We start from the raw sequence: 21,633 nt of genomic DNA on the forward strand, positions 1-21,633 counted from the left end.
CAGTCCATGAAACAGCCCAATATCATGGCGCACATGCATGATCTATGTTCACCTGTGACAAAAAAATCAGCATTAGGCAGCAATACAGTTGGGCACTCAGGGCAGGGGTACATGTCTCTTACAATGCAGAGGACCAACTCACTCTTGCCCCAAGGAAAACAATGCAATCAAAATACAGAAGTACACATCAGCTTGGCTGTGCTCTACTGAGTCTGTGAGGAGAGAATGTGCGTGTGTGGGGACAAAAGTGAGTGACAGAGATGGAATCCATCTTGTTCAAAATAGAGATTTATACATACATGTGGCCTCAGTAAAACACATAAATAACGTCTATACACCACACGATGGGTGTTTTAACAACAGTCACATTAAATCAGTATTTATAGGTAGGATCATGTGTGAAATTGCATTTTATACATCATTATTAGTACTCAAAAATGTAAACAGCAATCCCACCCTTCCAAAAAAACTCCACACTTCAATAATACCACATCAAGATGACCTTGAGTTAGAGTGCTCAGGACTACTCTATCTTAGATACCCATAGAAATACCTCAGGAATAGAGTTACAAGCCTTTGCTTTTAATTTAATTTTCAATTAAAGAATAACAGGTGCACTCATCTGCATGATGCTATTCAAATCCTGGCTTAACCAACTTTTAGTGCCAAGGTTGACAAGGTTTACAAAATAGATGTACACTAAAATCATATTCTGGATTGTAAATAGAAGAACAGCACTGACTGAATCAACCTAGCATTCATGCAATTAATCAATAAAACCACCTATAAAGAAGACTTCAGAGCAAGCTGTCTCTGTGTGACTAAGTAGAGAAACGTACAAATCAGCAGCTAAATATACACAACTCCTACCAAGAATGAGGAATAGAAGTATTATGCCACTTGTCTCACAAATTTCAACTGCCCATGCTAGGAACTATTCAAGATCCTGTCTAAATTACACAGTTGACCCCAGGACCAGTGTGTCTCCCCAAGGGCCAGTGCGGCTGGCACATTTATATCCCCAAAGGATCAATTGGGTGATATACCTAGACTCCTGCCCCAGATACAAAGACCAAGAGGAAGGCTGGTGCAGGGAGCCAGGAGAACCAGCTCGCTGAGGATTAGACCGCTTTGGAGTTGAGAGATCTCCAGCTTCCCTGGTGACTAGAGGTCTACACCAGGAAGAAAAAGAGCTGGGGATCATCAAAATTGGCCCTCTCGGGACCAAATTATGTCATTTTAAAGAATGTCGACCGCTGACCTAATTTCTTCTGCCAAACCTGTGAAGCTCTGCCGATTTTCTGAACTTACCCCCAGGGCAGGACTGGGCAGGGGGGTCAGTGAAAAATTTATTTGTCTATTTTTCCTCTGGGAGGGTGCATGCTTGTGGCCCCGTCCCTGACCCTCCACAGGCCATGAACCACATCCCCGGGCTTTTCTACACTCAGAAAGGGGATTCGGGATCCCATCCCCGGCCCTAAAAAAAAAGTGCATCGGGGAGTGCCGTCACCCCCCTAATGGTGGTGGCCAGGCCCTGTGTATGTATGTGGGGTGGTCACTGCAGAAGGATGAGGGAGCGAAACACTGATGGCTCATGTGCATGGTGGGGCAGTAAGGAGTGGGCTCCCTCAACTACTCTCAATGAGAGGAGGCACGGAGGTGCCCAGGTGAACCATTCACCCCAAAAATAAAAATACAAAAGAAAAAGCTGTGTGCTCTCCAAGGCACAGTGGTAGAGCCACTACTAAAATATTCACTTCTCCCGGGAGAGCACCTCATAATGCTCTATGGGGGGTCTCCGGTTACCGGTGTTTCTCCTGCTATGTTGCCCCAAAAATAGACAAGGGGTGCCACCAACAATAAAAAGGCATTGGGGGCTTCAGGAGTGCAGCAGCCCACCCATGGAAGTTTTAGAAAAGTAATGACTGAATGTTTGCAGGGTCATAGAATCCAGGACCCCTCCAGGATTTTAGCAATGTTAAAAGCACTTAAAAGGCTGGAGCTTTGGCTCTACAGCTGGGAGTGCAGGGCCTCTGGAGACTTACTTCATGTTTGCAATTATTGTGGGCTGAAAGTATATAAAAAACGATACATGTAATCAAGTGCCCTCTAGGGACTAAGTCTATGCGTGCATGTAATGATTGCATTGACATGGTTTAAAAATGTATAATGATACACAAACATGTTTTGCTCATTTAAAGTGCTCAATTAATGTAATAATGATGACAACTATTATGTATCACAATTAATAAGCTTTATTAGCACCAATAAGTGCAGTTACACCTGATGATTATTATTGATTATTGCATTTACCTACAAAATGATGTCTTTAAAACATGGTTTGGTCATCTTGAACCTTTGACCAAACCAATAGTATTACCTTATATATATGTATGACCACTTAAAGGGGTCCAAGTTGATTATGTAACGTCACCTATGGTAGTTTCCATCTGCAATGTGTAAATTACTGCATAGTATTTAGTAGTGTGTGTAATAAATTTAGTTTTATTTTTTCTCAATATAAAGCACTCACTGGACAATAATTTATTGAGTGTTATAATTGTGTGCCAGCAAATGGTGATTACTATAGACCATACCACCTCGTCTGAGTAGACCTTGGACTGCTCTACTTCGCTGCCCGGAGAGAGTAAAGTGCTACAATGGGGTTCATGTTTCACAGGAAGGAGAATTGTTGATCTATTACTTGTGCAGGCCATGCAACCAATAACTTAGTTTCCTACAAAGGGCTAGTAGCAGGATGAGAGGGCCGAGCTGAGCACAGCCCCCCTTACAACTGAATAGGTGCTCTGGTCTCACAAAAAGGACCTAACATCTACCAATTGTCACTGTAGCAAGCTTGGAGCCATGGCAGGGAGTCAGCAAATTCCATGCACTTCAAAGCCACTGTCTAGAAGTTTCTCCCACCATCCAGAACCAGGGTATCAAGGAATAAAGGTAGGACCTCAGACAGCAACTCTTCCGTACACTTCTGGACCTGTGGATACTCTGACAGGAAGAAGGACTGCTATAATGATAAAAGGACTCTACTCTGCTGGACTCCTGACCTGCCTCTGCCTTGCTGACATGCTGCCTTTCTGCCCTCGTGTCTAGGGAAGAAGGACTAGACTTTCAACCTGAACCCAGGACTACCAGAGTGACGCCAAAGGGCTGAGTCCTGTCCCTCCAAATGCTGCCCTACCAATCCTTGGAAGTGGTGCTGAAGGTGGGCAGATAGCCAGAATCCAAATGTTGGTACTTAGAGACATATAGAAATGTTGGCTAAAAACTGCTCTGAGAACTAGGAGGAGACTCAAACCAACCTGCTCACCTGTCTGCCTGGGTGCATCGCCGGTTGCATTAACTTTGTGGCTTCTCCCTGTATAGCAGCAAATCAATTTCAGCGGTCCTTCTTCAAAGGGGTATCCGGTCTCGTGGAACTGTCTTCACCTACAGCCCTCTGCCTTGTCCCACTGGAGATTTTTAACTTCCATTTCAGAGACTAAGTCCTGACATGGAAATCTTCACTGTGGCTACGTCCTAAAGGCTATCTGACAATGATGCTCCCTCCTCGGACAACTCCTGTAGCCTTACTCCCCTGAACTTTACGTTCTCAGAATAATTTTCTCAGAAAGTCCACAGGTAAGCGCTGACTGGGCACAATCCACTTTTATCCAAATCGTGCTCCATTGCGACCGGCCATATTTTTCTACTTTGACCCTGTCTCGCTCAAGTAGATGTCCTCAGTTGGTGCCTTGATCTTTCAGCCTCTAGTGTTTACTTCAAAAATTCATACCTCCGGTTCTATTGTTGGGATCTTTGTTGTTTTGGTGTCAAATAGTTTATTAAGATTTACTCTGTTTTTCTAAATTGATCTGGAATTTTTCTTATGTTGTATTTCCTCTTTATTACTGTTTGTGTGCTACATAAGTACTTTACACATTGCCCATTGCCATTAAGTTAAACTTTGACAGCTTTTTCTACCAAGCTACACAGGGTTAAGCAGAGGTTCATTTAGTGACTTTTTGTGGTTCAATCTGCAAGGTATTGTGGCTGTTGCTTGGCCGGGGCTCACTCTCCAGTCAACCAACAACCCAACTTCTCTCACTATAAATATAGCTTATGTATATGCGAGGGAACCACATCAGCCCTAAGCGTGCTACACTGGTTTCCAGTTGGAAGAACTCTCTTCTTCAAGAAGTGCTTGTGCATGGAACCAAACTATTCTTCCCCCACAAAATAATAGAGAGGCATATTTATCTAACTTTCACGCCCTGCAGCAAGGGCGCGGGCAATGGTGAGGGTAGAAATGCGCCTTATTTTCCATTATACAGCACATTTCTATCCTTCCATTGTGCTGGTGCCCTTTTGGCTGCCTAGTGGCAACCCAGGCACCCTTGCGCCGTGGTGCAAGGGTGCCTGTGTTGTAAGTAGGATTGTTTTTGTGCAGGTAGCTGAGTCTTCCTGCACAAAAACAATCCTCATGCATTTTCCTCTTTCCGTGTGTGCTGCAGAATGCTACACACTTAGAAAGAGGAAACAATGAGATACCAATATTTCTCCTTGTTGTGCCTCCCCTGAGGAGGTGCAGCATTGTGGCACAGTACCAGGTTTACCAGTGTTGGTAAATCTAGGAATGCACCAAAATCCATGGATGGATGTGTGGGGACATCCATGGTTTACCAAAGGGACGCCTCCCTGGGGCAGAGTAATGCAAAACAGCAATTTGCCCTGAGTGGCGTTACTCCAGATTTATCAAGTCATGCAGGGCCGTGCAATGCGTTGTTTGTCCCCCCTTTGCTTGGCGCAAGGGCGACGCAACACATTGATACAATGCCCCATTTTCTTAAACCTAAATATTCCATTCAGAATTAGACTGGAGAATTGATCTTCTAAGTCCAGACCTCAAACTTGAAATCACATTTATTGTTCATATGAAAACCTTCAAAACCAGCTGCATTTAGCAAAGTGCTGAAGCCCTGCCTTTTTCCTTGCAGCTGAAGAACACCATGAAACCATCACGCAAACATGACCATGTTCTTTTTTTCATAACAATTCAACAACTCGCTGTCCCTCAAAAACCTTAAACTCCTGAGATCTCTGTGGAACATCTACATCAAACCAATTAGAAGCTCCAAAGCATATTTATTTAGAAGCTAATTAGACAACGCTAGAAAGCATCCCAGTTCACACCTCCAAAAACAGTGCTACGTGAAGCATATTCAAAACTTTTCATGAAAGTGCCATCCTCAAATCCTTACAGCACTAAAACCTGTAGCCACTTCAACAACCCTCTACCAACTAACAACTTAAGGGAGATCAACATGTTCTTACTCCCTCTCTAGAATAAAATAATCAAGGCTGTTACTTCAACAATTGATATCCGAGTGCCTTAAAGTGGGGCAGATAACTCCCCTTTTTAAATAAAAATCTGGCTGACCTCTTAAACCTAAACAACTACCGCCCAATCTCTACGATTACAACACTAGCAAAGCTCCTTGAGAAATGTGTTCATGTTCAACTGTGTAACCTCATTGACCAATACAGTCTTTTATATCAATTCCAATCCAGATACTGCTTTGGCCACAACACTGAATTGTTGCACTCACACATTGTTGTTGATGTACTAAAAATATTGGACCAAAAGGAAACATGACAGCCTCCTAGAACTACTTAAATATAGGACGGGGAGATCGGGGACTGTTCTTTACTGGTTTGCCTCCTTTCTCCAGAAGAGAACTCAAAGAATCAAGTTCAATATGTCCCTATCCAATCCAACACATGTCACATTAGGGGTTTCTCAGGGGTCTCTCAGGGGTCTTTGCTCTCACCCATGCTCTTTAACTAGTTCATGGAACACTGAACAGAACTGTTGAATCCATCTAATATCCAATATCACAATTACACAGATGACACCCAACTGTACTTGAAAATCTCTTCTCCCAAGGATATTAGGTCACTAAACTCAACCCTACATATAAAACAATACTTGGTAACCACCTCAAACTAAATGCTCTCAAAACAAAATTCCTCTTAATTAGCCCACCCAAACACTCACCTGACATTGCAGAATAGATGAAACAACTAACAGTGCTGAATTGCGTACCCGGCGTTATAGAGTCAACAAGATCTCTAGGAATAATGCTGGATAAGACTCTGAACATGTAGAAGCACATCAGCCCTGCCACCAAAGAAGCAAACTTTCACATAAGCATCTTAGGGAACATTAAACCCTTCCTTCCCCTGCATGACCTCATGTCCGCTGTTCAATCTCTGGTGATTCCCGAGTTGGACTATGAGAGTGCAACCCTATATGGCCTACCGAGAGCTAAGCTTGCGCCACTAAGAGCCGCTCTTAACTCTGTAGCTGGGCTCATTAAAGGTTCAAAAAGAAACAATCACATCCTGATCTAAAATCTCTTAACTGGCTTCCATATGAGGCAAGGATTTATTTGAAAATTGCATGCATGACCCATAAAGTCCTCCATTTCAACATTCTGAGATACTTTGCACAGAATCTAGAGCTGTCTGGTGGCACCAAAGCATCTATAGGCACTAGCTTCCTTCTGTTGAAACCACCAACATTTTATAAAAAGAAAACTTTTAAACGAGCCCTGAGAATCTGGAACGCCCTTCCCCCTGAAACCAGAATGAATTCCTCAACGGCATCATTCAAGAAAGAAGTTAGAAGAATTTTGATGAACAAATTTATGCCATAGAATGCATGAACTATTTCGCAGTTCATGATTTATCCCATAGCCTCAACACATACTTATTTCTCACAGTCTATGTTCTCATGCTGTTCTATTGATTGCTGTCCACCTGCATCCTGTTGCTTTCTCACTAGGGGTACCGCCTATACCCCATCCCTCCTTGAGGATGTTGTTATTTTTTACACAACTCGCCTGAACTATTGTAAAGCGCTTAATGCCCACAATGGTCATGGTTGCGCTATATAAAACTTTTTATAAAAATAAATCAGATGACGTAACTTACCCTGCTCCTGGGTCCCCTAGCAAGAACACTGATAGGAGTTTACTGAATTTTAGTCAAGCCCACAAGTACACATTACATACTCCTCACCAACTCAGGGGTCCATTATGATGCCCCCGTAACGGTAAACGGGACCGACCGCCAGAGGTGCGGCAGTCCCGCTGTGCCCATTAGGATGCAACCGCCACCCTGGCGGTCTCATCCTGCATATTTAACATTGTGGCCGGCGGTGCTTTGAGCACATTGTTAAATATGCATGATGTGCATTGGAATGCACAATGTGACAGGCACCGTGCGGTGCCTGCCACCTTGTGTATGCCAATGAAGGGGGTACCATAGGTACCCTCCAAGTGCAGACACCCCCCCAGCCCTGGGGGTCCCGCAACAGGCCCCCAAGGTTTTCACCTCATGCCTTTCCATGACAGAGTCTCCACCACGGAAAAGCATTCCACCGCAGGCATACTAATGGCTGGCGGTCTTTCCATCTGCCGCAGTGCCCCTTGCCATGCTAATATGGCGGGGTGCACCAGGGACATTTAGCGGGCAGATCGCCACCGGCGGGCCGGCGGTGGCTATCCGCCTGATATCATAATGGGCCCCTTAGTTATGCCCATTACGCATTGCACAACAATTGTAATACATTTACACAAACATATATGCACGCACACATACACACACACACACCCACACCCCACCTCCCATAAATCTATTACAAGCCTTCTTACCACAATGAAATACTTCTTGCACATGCAACTTTTTCATTATGCTTTTACGTTCCGCATAAATCTAACTGAAGCTTATGTCTTGAATATCTAAACAACATTTACTCCCATATTTAGACTGCACCAATCAGTGCTACAGGGACACACTAGAGAAGGTACCGTACAAACTCAGTGGAAATGGCAATGCAGGCGCATTTTGTGTGAGAAATTGAGAATCAGTAGCCCACACTTACACAAACACACTACAAACATCAAAATGATCTCATATTAAAGGGAATGGTTCAGCGACCAGAAGTCTCTTTTTCTTAATTTCATCACATTAGTTTTCAATGCGTTTCATTACACATAATCTTACAGACAAGTGTATACCTGAATCGAAGGACTTGATTACATTAACATTTCGGTCTATGACATAAAATTATTAAACCTTCACGTCTGAGACCTGAAGGATGCAATGGTGCGTGGTACATGGGCTTAATTAACCATATTTTAAAAGAAAGAGAAATAAGAAAACAAACTGACAAAAGAGACAAAAAGATGTGTATCAATCTAGCTGCATCTTTACTTGACTAGTCCAATCAGTAAATTGCCTGCTGGTTCTGACCGAGTGTTTTAGACCTTGAAAGATACCAGTTTAGTGAAGGGGTGGCTAAACTGGGGCTGTACGGAATTCTAGTAAGGGCCTGCTGACCTAAGATTCTGCATATTCGAAAGAAACGACATATTCTCAATAAATAACAGCTACTGTTTATCATTTTTAAGTTTGAGTCTAATGCATACATTGTTGCGGTTTGGTTCATAGTTACACAAATAATATGCACAATTTAAATTCCACAGGCAACATTTGGGAAAATCATACTTCATGCATTTTCAAGATTATTGTTTGTGCTCAATGGCAGACCTCAAAAAGTTTGCCATAAATTATTTCCTACAACAAGTCAATCTATGTCTGGTTTTCAACTGAATATGCAAACAACCTACAGTAGAAGAGTTCACTTAATTTTGATAAAACTTGCACAATACCCACATAAGGGGGAACTGTTGGAACACCACGGTCTTAATGACGAGTGTTCCGACTACGCAAGTGCAACCACTGTTGCCTTAACCATGCATTTGCCTAAACCATGCATATGCAGAGCCTGGTGTAGCTGCTGGAAGACGGAAGCAGGAAAATGCCACGATGAGGTAAGTGGGGCTTGAGTTTTTTTTTAGGGCTAAGAGGGGTTCAGGGTAGGTTTTAGGGCAGTGGAAGGGGTTGGGGTACTTTAAGGGACAGGGCGGTGTTGTATAGTTTCTATAGAAAATATACAGGATCTGAGCATTTAGACAACAAATACTGTAGGATTGGTGTCAGACGAACACTGATCACCCCCAGTGGGTATGTTAGCCTTTCTGTATCGGCTAGCTCACAGTGCCACTATAATCCCTCAGGACCATGGAAACAATGTACAACCTTTTGCTCAGTCACTCGTGCTTACTAAGTTTCTCTCAGAAAGATACACTGAATAAAACAAACCGGGCATTTTCAATAATCATTTATTGAACAATTGTTATTCTGGTGTAGAGTAGATGTGCTGCAACAACCGTTAGACAGCATAGGATATAAATGATTAACAGTACTGTGAAAGTAAAAAGATGGTATAGTTCTACCATCTTACTAAAATCATGAATACATTCAATTATATAAAACACATGATAAAAGGTGTGTACTTCTACAATGCCTCCCTATCTAGATGTACCTAAATGTCCCCAGCATGGGTGTAGTTCTCAAGATAAGACTTCCTCTAGGATCTAGTCAACCCCATTACCTTAAGTGAGACTGTGGGACCCCGTCCTGGTCTCGAGCTGGACACCCCGCGAGGAATGTTAGACCACTGCGAGCTGGAGTGTCTGTATGCAGGAACTTTAGCGTCTCTGGTCAGTGTGCTGGCTGGGAAGTCTCGATCTCCTCTAGCTATCTTAGCAAGATGTGATGTATATATAGACCCATAGGTCTCCTCAGGGGTCATGCCTTTCTGTGTTACTGTGTCGGCCTAAGGATGACGTTGGGCCTGATCTTTGTATATAGATTTTATACAGGAGACGGTAGTCCTGCTGTGCTTCCAAGAACCCTCATGCATAATGTATGAGATTTCAAACTAGGGAAAACCCGTGTTCTGAATGCAGTGTAATATCTAGGTAAAAGGTCAGTCCCTGTAAACCGTGACAAGTGTAATGTAGGGAGAGAATATAGGTGAAAGTTTACGCTTTTACCAAGGCCTATATTATAGTACCTATATGGAATATAACAGCGGATGTTCAGGTAGTGTAAGTTAGGGTGCTGGGTTTTCGCCTTTAGTTTTTAGGGCTGGGTTTGGGGTAGGTTTTGGGACATTTGAAGGGGTTGGGGTAGTTTACTTTACAGTTTGGTGCAAGGGGCAGGGCAATGTACGATTTTAGGCCTTAGGGCAGTGGGAGGGGAATGGGTAATTGGTATATTTTTTAGGGCTAGGAGGGAGTCGGGGTAGGTTTTAGAGCAGTGGAAGGGGTTGGACTAGTTTAAGGGACGTCTTGGGGTGGGGGCGGGGATTTGTAAGTAAGGGTGCAGGGGGTTTAAGCCTTAGGGCAGTGGGAGGGCAGTGAGTAGTTGGGTTCATTTTTAGGTTGGGTAAGTTTTAGGGCAGTGGAAGGGATTGGGTTAGTTTAAGGGACAGTGAGGGGGCAGGGTAGTGTAGGGTTTTAGGCCTTAGGGCAGTGGGAGGGGAAGGGGTTCTTGGGGTAGTTTTTAGGGCTGGGGTCGGGGTAGATTTTAGGGCAGTGGAAGGGGTTGGGGTAGTTTAAGGGTCAGTCAAGGGGGGCGGGGTGTCAGGTAGTGTAAGTTAGGGTGCAGGTTTTTAGGCCTTAGGGCAGTGGGAGGGGAATGGGTAGTTGGGTTTGGTTTTAGGGCAGGGTCGGGTATGTTTTTAGGGCAGTGGAAGGGGTTGGGGTAATTTAAGTGACAGACGGGGTAGGGTTTTGGGGTAGTGTAGGGTTGTAAGCCTTAGGGCAGTGGGAGGGGAATGGGTAGTTGGGGTATTTTATAGGGTTGGGGCTTGAGGCAAGCTTTAGGGCAGTGACAGGGGTTTAAGGGACAGCGCATGGGCAGGAATGGAGGGGTGTTCAGGGGAGGCAGGGTGGCGGTGATCCTAGCCACCCCTTTACTATTCATGCCTGTACCACAAAATTTTGTGGTAAAGGCATACGTGGTAAAGGAATGCGTGGTTAAGGCACATTTGTGGTTGGGCTGCGTGGTACAGGCACGCATGGTAAAACCATTTGTGCTTCTATCATACAACCCCCACATAAGTTATAGGAATTTCACATGTAGCACAAAAGATGGTGTTCCACCCAACACACCCTTAACTTTAAAAGCCTTAAGTACTATTCTGGGAACATTAGGGATATTGTTACAGACATTCATTTTATTGAGTTTCTTTTAACTCGTTTTCGTTTTAATCTGATTCACCTGAACTTAGGACAGTTCCCCAATTGGAGTACCCCCGGAAAGGCAACTCCGTGTTCCTGTGACAACTTTTCCATTCAGAACACAATGCACTTTCTGATGTTCTGTGGTCACTACACGGAATTAAGGATGAAATTCTTGGTCCCAATACTTAAGGAGGCTGGGTTCTTGCAGGTCAAGCCTGCTCTCTTGTACTTGCAATTATTACAGACCCCCAGGATAATTTTTCACGTTGCTAGCTTTTTAGTGGGTGCTGTTAGGACTAGGAATAGGAAAATGATTAATTGTACATAAATGAATTCGGTTGTAAATCTGTATGACGTTTGTATTGTAAAAAGTGACATGGTGGGTACTCAAATTGGCTAATGTTTTTATTCTATTTATCGTGTTTTTAATTCATGACATTTTTATTTTATGGACATTTTTTGGGAAATCTTTAACTGGTTTAAGATTGTGAGATCAAAGCGGAGGGTTTTAAGTATACGGGTTCTATAGGCGCTCTAGCAAAATAAACGTGAATGTGTATTGCTCGATCGTAGTGGTGCAAGCAGGGAGGGGAGACCCTTAAAAAAAACCTCAATTAGAGTGCAATAAATTACACTCTTACAACATAAATACACAATCCTGCGCACTCAAAAGGAATCACAACATCAATGTTTAAGTAGATCCAAATTAGCAAAAAAAGAGAAAGTCTTGTCCAGCGACGTTATCATTAGAGGTTCCTGTGTCTCTCCTTTTATTTGACAAGGATTCACTTCCGGGTTTCAGACGCCAGTAGCGCAAGGGTGATTCTGCCGTAGGACTCCGTAACACACGCACCCGTGGTTACGCTTTTTACAAATTGGAAATTCTTTCTAATTGGAAATACACGGACTCGAGTTAATATTTTGAACCGAAGGATTGAATTTTGACAGTTCATAGTGTGCAGTTTAGGAAAACCTGTGGCGACTGATTTCGTGTGCATACAATACAAGGTTACCCTTCCGGGTTGGAATTATCACCGGAACTGGGCCTATGGATTTACATCTCAGCAATTAAGCCCTGAAGAGTTGTAGTGTCTGTTTATGTACAGTCCTACAACGAAACACATGTCGGGTGGCTGTATCTAAAGTATCATATCTGCTGATCAAATAAAAGGAGAGACACAGGAACCTCCAATGATAACGTCGCTGGACAAGACTTTCTCTTTTTTTGCTAATTTGGATCTACTTAAACATTGATGTGGTGATTCCTTTTGAGTGCGCAGGATTGAGTATTCATGGTTTAAGATTGTGCTTTTACTGTGTATAAATAATGTATTTAATGTATTCTTTGTATAGTACCATTGTCTTTTTATGATATTGATTTATCGAAATAAAGTATTCTGACTGACTGACTGAGTCATGCATACCCTACATTTTTTACATATTCCACAGCACACTTATGATGACTAACATAGTCACCACAACATCTCAGGTAGTTGGGTCATAGTTTGGGGAATTAAAAAAAAAGAACATTACAGATGATGACAGGATTTGCATATACTCAATACACATCCTAAAACAGAATAATTGTCATTGGTTTAATTTGTGGGTTATCTGTTCTGTAGCCTAATTAGCGTACAAATGCACCTACTTTTCAGATAATTGGTACAATTAAGAGCCATAATATTGAATTTAATAAACATATTAATATAGCTAATATAAAATAAAAAACCAATAAAAAATTAGCATTAGTTATAATATCGATTATACCACATATTATACAATAATAAAGTGAAAAATAGGTGAAGAAGATGCTAATATTGCTGATGGGAAAATAAGGTAATGACAAAAAGGAAAAAAACCATACCAACTAAACAACACAGAAGCAATGCACAGCTGCACTTCAAAACGAAAAAAGATAGAGATATCATTGTTACATAATAAATAGTAAGTATAGTCACAATGAAACAGCAATGGCAAAGCCAATAAGCATTACCAAAATTCAATACATCTGGCTTGTAACAAAAAAATGTAAGCCAGCATAGCACTTTTCTTAATGCTTGTTATTTGAGACCCCTCCAAAAAGAAATAAGTAATTGCTTTACCAGGCTGCAGTAATTTAAATAGTTACTAGAGGTACCTGGAGTCATACACAAAGGACCCGATTCACAAAATGCATTTTGGAGTACATTTAGTAGTTCCACTGTAGTACAACTAACGCCCTGCAAAATGCAATTCACAAACCTAAATGCGGAGTCCTCCACCTCCATCACTCCTATCTTTTCCATGCAGAGTGATCCGGACACCAAGGCATATGTTTTGGACATAAACATCAGAATATCCAAGGGGAGTGGTTGGAAAATGGGAATTACTTACTCGTAAATGGGAGAGTTTTAAGGAGCTGTAAGTAGAGGTTTACAGAGCGATATGCAAATATAAACATCCACCTACAAAAGCCCATTGGTATTTACAGTCTACACTTCTAGAGATACTACATCCAAAAATGGTCTCAAACAGCAGTAAATGTACTCCATCACAGCCTTGAGTAAGCTGAGCACACCATTTGGCCACAGGTACTGCAACTCACCCCCATAGAAAATAATGGAGGCAGGGACTTATTGTAACACTCATTAGAAGACGACATTAGTTTAATTAAATTATGCCAGATTTTAATTGAAATACATATATAAAACCGTTTTTTATAAAACCTTGTTTAGTCTTACAATATTAGATTCAATAAACACATGTTAGCATTTTAAACATTAATATTTAACTTAATTTTTTAAAAATAATGAAATCCAACATTTAAACTTAAAAATATATATATTTTAAAGTAAAACATGCATAACAATTGATTAACTATTTAATTAATATTAGTTCAATATAAAAATGCTAGTGAAGGTGTTTTCTAAAAATATGTTGGTTGAAAATACTAACGCCTTCTTGATGAAAGCATTAACAAGAGGAAATGTGTTTATTTCTAAGAAAAACATGCACTACATGTATGCAGCAGTGAACAGTGCATATCCAAAGCATGGGATTCTTCTGAGTTTGTCTAGACATAGAAATCTGTACAGGAAGGGTGTACATTCTGCACACGTCCTATGGGACATAGTACACACTCACCTCTGCACCACTATGCATGGCCATGCATCGCACAAGACAGCATATTTTGGACCTATGGAATGCATGTAGCAGACTGCATTTTGTTAGTTCGTTACTAACACTCTCTGGAGTCAAGAAAAAATATTCTACTAATCAGAGTGCAGAACCTTAAGCTATTACTAGAGGTCATTGGAGTCAGACGCATGTCCTTGCTAGATTCAAGCTGCAATACCTTAGGCTGTTACTAGAGGCTGTTGGAGTCAAATAGATGTTCTCGTTGTAATCAAGCTGCTGTGGCCTACTTCTAGGTCTACACTAGAGGTCTCTGGAGCCTGAAGCAAATGTTTTCTAAAGCAGGCTGCCTGGAGTCAGCAAATTCCTTTTTTAAAGCACAGTGTAGCACCTTAGGCTTTACTAGAGATTGCTGGAGTCAGACATATGTTGTTCCTCTAATCAGACTGCAGTACCTTTTGAAATGACTTATGGTCTCACAGGTGTAAAGTACTGCCCCTTCAATCTCAGGACACCAGAGACCTGTGCACAGAACAGTTGCCATTCAATATATTTTGATGAAAGTGGAAAGAAAATGGCAAAATGTTGACAGTGCTTTTGTTATCGGCAGGCCAGATCACAGAGAGGATACTGTTGTAATCTTCTCTAGTTGCTATCCTATAATGGTATGTTCCACCACCCCCTCCTCCTCCTTGTCTGTGTTATCTGTCCCATGGAATGTTGGCAGGGCGTCTGTTATAGAACGTTCATTGAGGCGAGCGGAGTGCAAGAGACCGGGCATGAATAAACCAGCTCATCCTTACCTTCGTGTTTGCTGTGTTTTATTCTAACAAATTGGCGACGAGGGTGGGATGAGAGATAGGATCATTGTGTTAGCACATGAGGGTCATCCGGGAAGGAGCATGACGAAGAGTAAAGTGAGACAACACTATTGGTTCCCAGGCATGGATGGGTTGCCTATACAAGGAGAAGACACGGTGGGTGGGCCACCAGATGAAGCCATTCTCGCAGTGGAACATCCGGCTATCAGTAAGGAGGAATGGGAGAGTGAATCCCCAGCATGAATGCTCAGATTTGGAGAGGGAACAAAGTCATTCCCCCGGGTGGCATGAGAGATAGGATCATTGTGTTAGCACATGAGGGTCATCCGGGAAGGAGCATGACGAAGAGTAAAGTGAGACAACACTATTGGTTCCCAGGCATGGATGGGTTGGTGGAGAGCATGGTAAAAGACTGTGAAGCGTGTGGTAGAAGTGACAAATCTAAAGTGGTACATAAGGCACCCCTCATTCCAGTGGAAGTTCCGAGTAAACCATGGGACAAGTTGGGGATTGACATAATAGGGCCCATGAATTTACTCAATGCCAACCAGAGATTTATGTTTGTAATTATAGATTACCATTCTCATTGGATCAGTACCAAGTTTGTCCCCTCAATAACTACACAGGACATGGTAGAATTCTTGAAGGAAGTGTTTGCTACAGAAGGTATTCCCAGCACCTTGGTGACAGACAATGGTGTCCAATTCACGTCAGATACTATGAAAAAGTTCTTGTCAGAGTTAGCCATCTCACACATAAGAACACCTTTTTACTGTCCCAAAGCCAATGGTATGGTGGAAAGGGCAAATAGGATTGTGAAGAACTCTATTCAAATGGCAGTTACAATGCATGAACCAGTAGAGGAGGCAGTTAGAAAAACACTATGGTCGTATCATTCCTCCCCCAATGCTGTGACAGGAGTATCCCCGTTCGTATCCCTAAAAGGAAGGAACCCAGGGTCTAAGCTCAACCCTAATTGGTTGAATGGGGGCAGTCCGGTGTGGGTGGACAGGAAGTCTGTGAAAGACAAGGTGGAACTACATCAAATGGAGTACAAAACCAAGTACGACCAGAAGTGGGGAACCACTAGTAGGAAGTTCTCTGTTGGACAATGGGTAGTGGTCAAAAGACCAGCTGTAGGACGTGCAAAAGTGTCCTCTTTCTCAACACCTGCAAGGATACAGAGAGTGAACAATAACTCGCTGGTCCTAGAAGACGGAAGCACATGGAGCATAGACAATGTAAGTGCCTGCCCCGATGTATGTGTACTAATGGCCATTGGCGAGGAAGACCAGGATGTCAATTCACCGAACAGTCTAGAGACCAGAGGGACCAGGGTGCGCCAGCCACCAAGTTGGCAAAAAGACTATGTAACTTAATTTGCTTATGATGTTCCCTCTCACGAGGACCTTTCAGCTATATATTGGTTATTCCTGTACAAGGGGAGATGTGTTGTAATCTTCTCTAGTTGCTATCCTATAATGGTATGTTCCACCACCCCCTCCTTCTCCTTCCCTGTGTTATCTGTCCCATGGAATGTTGGCAGGGCGTCTGTTATAGAACGTTCATTGAGGCGAGCGGAGTGCAAGAGACCGGGCATGAATAAACCAGCTCATCCTTACCTTCGTGTTTGCTGTGTTTTATTCTAACAGATACAGCTTTAGCAGAAGTTTCCTTCACAAGCCTCTCTTTTTATGCACATATTATATTTCATAAATAAATATGCTAATATTGTTTTGTGACGACAATTATCTTGGATCTAATTCAATTGTACATGGTCTGGATGTCACTCTATTATTGGAAGCTAATACGGGACCCATGTATGTACAAAGACAAGGAATAAAGGCAAAGGCAGAGAGCAGAAGAGAATGGAAACCAAATAAAGGTGCTGCATTGCGTTGCTTGAACGAGAGAGAGCAGAACTGAGCCATATCTTCAAATAAATGGTGTAGTGTGCCTAGCTCCAAGACAGGCACTCTTGCGCCATAGCGCAAGGGTGTTTGCAGTACTGTCAAGAAGGATTACTTTCCTGCAAAAAAGTCACCTATTCAAGCTATATTTACTAAGATGAAACACAGTATTATTATAAAGGAAGACATGGAACTATTGTGATATGCATCCATCACAGTGGTGTTTGTTTGTGGTTATTATGCAAGACAATCAGTGCATCACTCCTTTATAGATATTTACATCCAGTAACAGCATCAAGAATAAAGAAAACATAATTGCATTTTTTTTATAGTTTTGACATTCATGTATGCAGGATTACTGACTTATAATAAGGCTCATCACGTTCTCCAAGGTGTCGTATTATTCTAGTCAAACCCATGATATTCCATTAAAGCCCCCTCCAAATCTTGTCAAATTCCTTTGGAGAAGCAAGCTCTGCACCCACCACTCAATCCGCCACTATGCACCTATCTTTCCTGTGACTCCATTCCCCAATCGTCAACAGTATCGGCCTATCACATTGTTGAGCTGTAGCACTCTTCACTACTATTAGTCCTTGATTAATAAGTAGTTTATAATCTTTAGTTGCCTCCTGTGTACCAGCTGGCAGTGTATTTTTTGCAGGGTTACCACTATATAATGCATGTATGTAGCATCTCCTGCCCAGTGAATGCCTATCTATTCTCAAAGCGCCTTCATCCTACTGGGTGAAGGTCATTCATTGCTGTTAATAACTGTATAGTGTAAGTTTGATCTGAAGCTTGCAAGAGCTATTCTGCCCTCAAATGTGCTTCTTTGTAGTACTGCGAGTGCCATTCTTAGGGTTCCCTAAGTAATGAACTTATCGAGACGACTAGTGTTTCAGAAAAAATGTGTATATGTATGGAAATCATAAAAGTGTGATCATCTTGAATAGAGCTGCAGGGCCTAGGACCTATCAGGAAAAAGGGAAGCTTCTTCCAGTTTTAATCCTCCACACTCATGTAGCCGAGAATCCAAATAAAATTGCATTTAGATCAATTTCAGCAGTGCCTCTGTTCTAAACAGAAACAGCAAGGATTTTAACTTTTTAATATAAAATCCTGAGTAATAACAAAATTCGTTTTTTTCTTGATAAGGCTCACCCTCAAAAGTAATAGACTAAGATGATGAAGAGGGACAATGCTACATTGTCACTTAGTTGATATTCGTATGGATACATCATAATTGTGGGATAGGAGCGGGTATATAATCCTGGGTATGAAGGCTCAGTGGACCACTGCATGCACTGTAGAAATCTGTGCTCGACCCAATGTTCAACAGTTTTATTCATGGCGGTTTCATTCTTACTTTCATCCCCATGAGGTTGATAAAATGAGTAGCAATACGTTGGGACAAGGCGCATCTGCCCTATAGCACCAAAAGACCATTTTAGGTGAATATGCACTTTACAAAGATGCAAGTTATATTATTTACTTAATCAATACCCAGTGCTTATTTTGCTTTTTTCTTCTTTTAATGCACTTCAGAAAGGAACTACTTTGTCTCAAAATCATTTTGGATGTTAAGGAGAAAATCAGCGCAAATTGTGCCAACTTTGGAGAAACTAAACTTTACTTTTTCATTGGTGCTGGAAATTCCCTTTATTGCCCATCACTGAACTGCTATAAAGATACACAGAGGTCGTCAGTGAAGTGGTATAAGGTAAACACTTAAAAGTGCGTCCTATACTTGATAATGCATGTTCGTGCTGTGATAATTCTAACATAAACTAATTTTGTTACTCTAAATTATTTATCAGGATGGGAACCTAATGGTTCCAGATAAAAACAGATATTCCCTTGAGATAAAGGAAAAGGAAATTGTCTGGAACGAAATCTATGAAACGGATTCAGGCATCTATGCATGTGACTACATTCAATTTCACAAAACAGACCGGTGGCTAGTGAGGTCTGTGGTGATCATACAGGCTATTGGTAAGTAGTATGTTAATTTTCAATGCTCTTCATTGTTATTAGCTGCTGGTATGGAGTTAGTAAGGAAGCACCGATTGGCTGATTTAGTATTGTCTGAAAAGCCTTGATAAATGACCAGTAAGCCCAATCTCTGCTATTCTTCTCATCACAGAATCCTTATTAGTGAGAAAACTCTAGCTTTGAACCAGGAACGTCGGTTATTTCAGGAGCCTGAGTAAACATTGTATGCTGAATAGACATGGGAGAGGCAAAACAAAGTAAAGAATGAAACCATCTCCCTTAGAAATCTTGGACCAGAATTACATTCTTTGCATGTTATAAATATCTAATTCAACTTGAGTTTTGTTTGCAATCTTTTGCCTAAAATGGTTGAAAAGAGTATGCTTGGATTAGGACCCCAGCTGGCTTATCATCAGTCTGGCTAGAGGCAAGTCTCGCCCAGGCAAGAGGGCAGCAGGTAAGCACAGCAGAGCAGCAGTTTCAACAGATCAGCAGTCCAGCAGAGTGGCTGTCCTTGTGGCGGCACATCAGTCCTTCTTACTGGCAGAGTATCCTTAGGTTCAGAAATGTGCTGAAGTGGTGATGTCTGAGGTCTTTCTTTTGTACAATGTTGTATCTTTGAAGTGGGGAGAAGCTTCTAGAGGCAAGTCTTTGAAGTCCACAGGTGCACTGCATTCCCTGCCCTGACTCCAGACTAACTACAGGGGGCATGTAGCCCTTTGTGTGGAGATAAAACATAGCCTATTCAGATGTAGGTGAGGCTGGGTCCAGCTCCTCCCTCCCAACCTGGCAGTGAGGACTCATCCAGTCACACCTAAGCCCCCAAAGTGGCTGACTAGGAGGAATACACAAAGCCCAACTACCAACTATGTTTATGTGATTTGTAGAGCGCATAGCTGCCCAAGGGCTTCCCAGTGCTGCAGAGAGGAGGACGGGGTGTTGTGGAGGAGCAATCATGGGAAGAGCCAGGTTTTGAGCTTCGTCCTGAAGCTGCTTACATCCTTTAGGAGTCTCAATTCTGTGGACATTGAGTTCCAGAGTTTTGAGACCAAGTGAGAAAAGGATCTCCCTCCCCATCTGGCTCGTTTTATCCGTGTTGCGCTCATGAGGACGTCAGATGATGCTCTGAGGGACCTCCTGGGGACATATGGGGAAATGAGGAATTGTAAAAGGGCAGGACCCCTGCCCTGCATAGCTTTGTGAGCTAGGCATAGGGTCTTGAACTTGACCCTGGATTGGATGGGAAGATAGTGGAGTTTGCTCAATGAGGCTTTCACTGACTCTGGCTTGGGTATCTTCAGTAGCATCCTTGCTGCAGTGTTTTTGACAACCTGAATCCCAGATTCCGAGCTTGATCTGGGAGAAAGTCTATGATCTTCTGGATCAAACGTAGAATACCAAAGCAGGTGGCTGAGAGTATCTTTGCTTGGGTTTCCATAGAAGGATTCTGATCTAGCCACATCCCCAGGTTCTTGATGGAGAGCTTGGGGGCGTGGGGCGCAACCCAGTTATCGGCTAGCTGATCTTGCTCCAAGGGTCTGTGCAATTGGCAAGAAACATAAGCTCAGTTTTCTCAGCATTGAGCTTTAGACTACAGTTGGCCATCTAGTTTGCTATCTTTTCAATGGATGGGACCAGTTTCAAATGATTGGAGTTAGTTCATTAGACACTAAGACTACCAATTGCATTTTGTCAGCATAGGTCACAATTGACAGTCCAAACTCCCCTACAATATGTGCAAGTGAGCTCATGTAAACATTAAACAGGGTGGGACTGAGCGCCAAACCCTGAGGAAATGTGGATGGGGGAAGCCAACGAGTCAGAGAGGAAGCCAGCTTCCATACATTGGAATGACCATTCACTTAGGAAGGAGGCCAGCTTAAGAACGGCCATATATTGAATCCCAACCAACCCTAGTCTACTTATTAAGATACTGTGATCAACAGTATCAAACACTGCGCTAAGGTCAAGAAGAAGGATGGCAGCCCCTCCTCCCTGTTCAAGGGTCATTTCAAGTTTCTTGGTGACTAGGAGGAGAGCAGATTCCATGCTGTGTTCAGAATGGAACCCCATCTGGAACTGGTGCAGAATATTATTCTCCTCTAGGAATTCTGAGATAATGCTATTAACATGTTTCTTTACAACATTGCCTAGAATGGAGAGCAATGAGATTGGGCTAAAATTCCCCAATACTGTTGGATCAAGATGGGGTTTCTTGAGCAAGGGCTTTACAAATGCATGCTTTAATTTTTTGGGCACTATCACGGTGCTCAGGGATAGTGAGATAAGCTCTGCCATCTTGGAGACAACTGGCTACCCACCTTGGAGAAGAATGTAAGCGGGGGCTGGGTTGAGTGGTGAACCTGATTTGATGTTCTTCAGGAAAGCACCCAGGTGTTCCGTCCTTAGGGCCCGATAAGAGTCAAAAGCAGGGGCAGTTGAGAGGGCAGAGAGGTGAGGACTGTGGTTGTGGCTAAAGCTCCCAGAGATGTCCTGCATAACTTCAGAGTCACCCAAGTGGTTCAGGTGCAGTGAACTATGTATAATTTCTATTTTATTTTTAAAGAAAGTGGCTAGCTCATTGCATCTCTCCTAGGAGGATTGGAGTGTGGGGGTACTCTGTTCTGTATTGTG

At 42.5% G+C, this 21,633-nt stretch overlaps 1 protein-coding gene across 1 annotated transcript in view; it reads left to right on the forward strand.

The window, feature by feature from the left end:
- Positions 1 to 21,633, forward strand: part of IL18RAP (interleukin 18 receptor accessory protein) — a 245,707-nt gene that overhangs the window by 147,297 nt on the left and 76,777 nt on the right. The window contains exons 5-6 of the mRNA XM_078656139.1: positions 18,553 to 18,727; positions 18,825 to 18,999. Of these exons, the coding sequence (XP_078512265.1) occupies positions 18,553 to 18,727; positions 18,825 to 18,999 (350 nt within the window). The remainder of the gene's footprint in view (positions 1 to 18,552; positions 18,728 to 18,824; positions 19,000 to 21,633) is intronic.

Source organism: Lissotriton helveticus, chromosome 8, assembly GCF_964261635.1.
Source record: "Lissotriton helveticus chromosome 8, aLisHel1.1, whole genome shotgun sequence".
Lineage (NCBI taxonomy): Eukaryota > Metazoa > Chordata > Amphibia > Caudata > Salamandridae > Lissotriton > Lissotriton helveticus.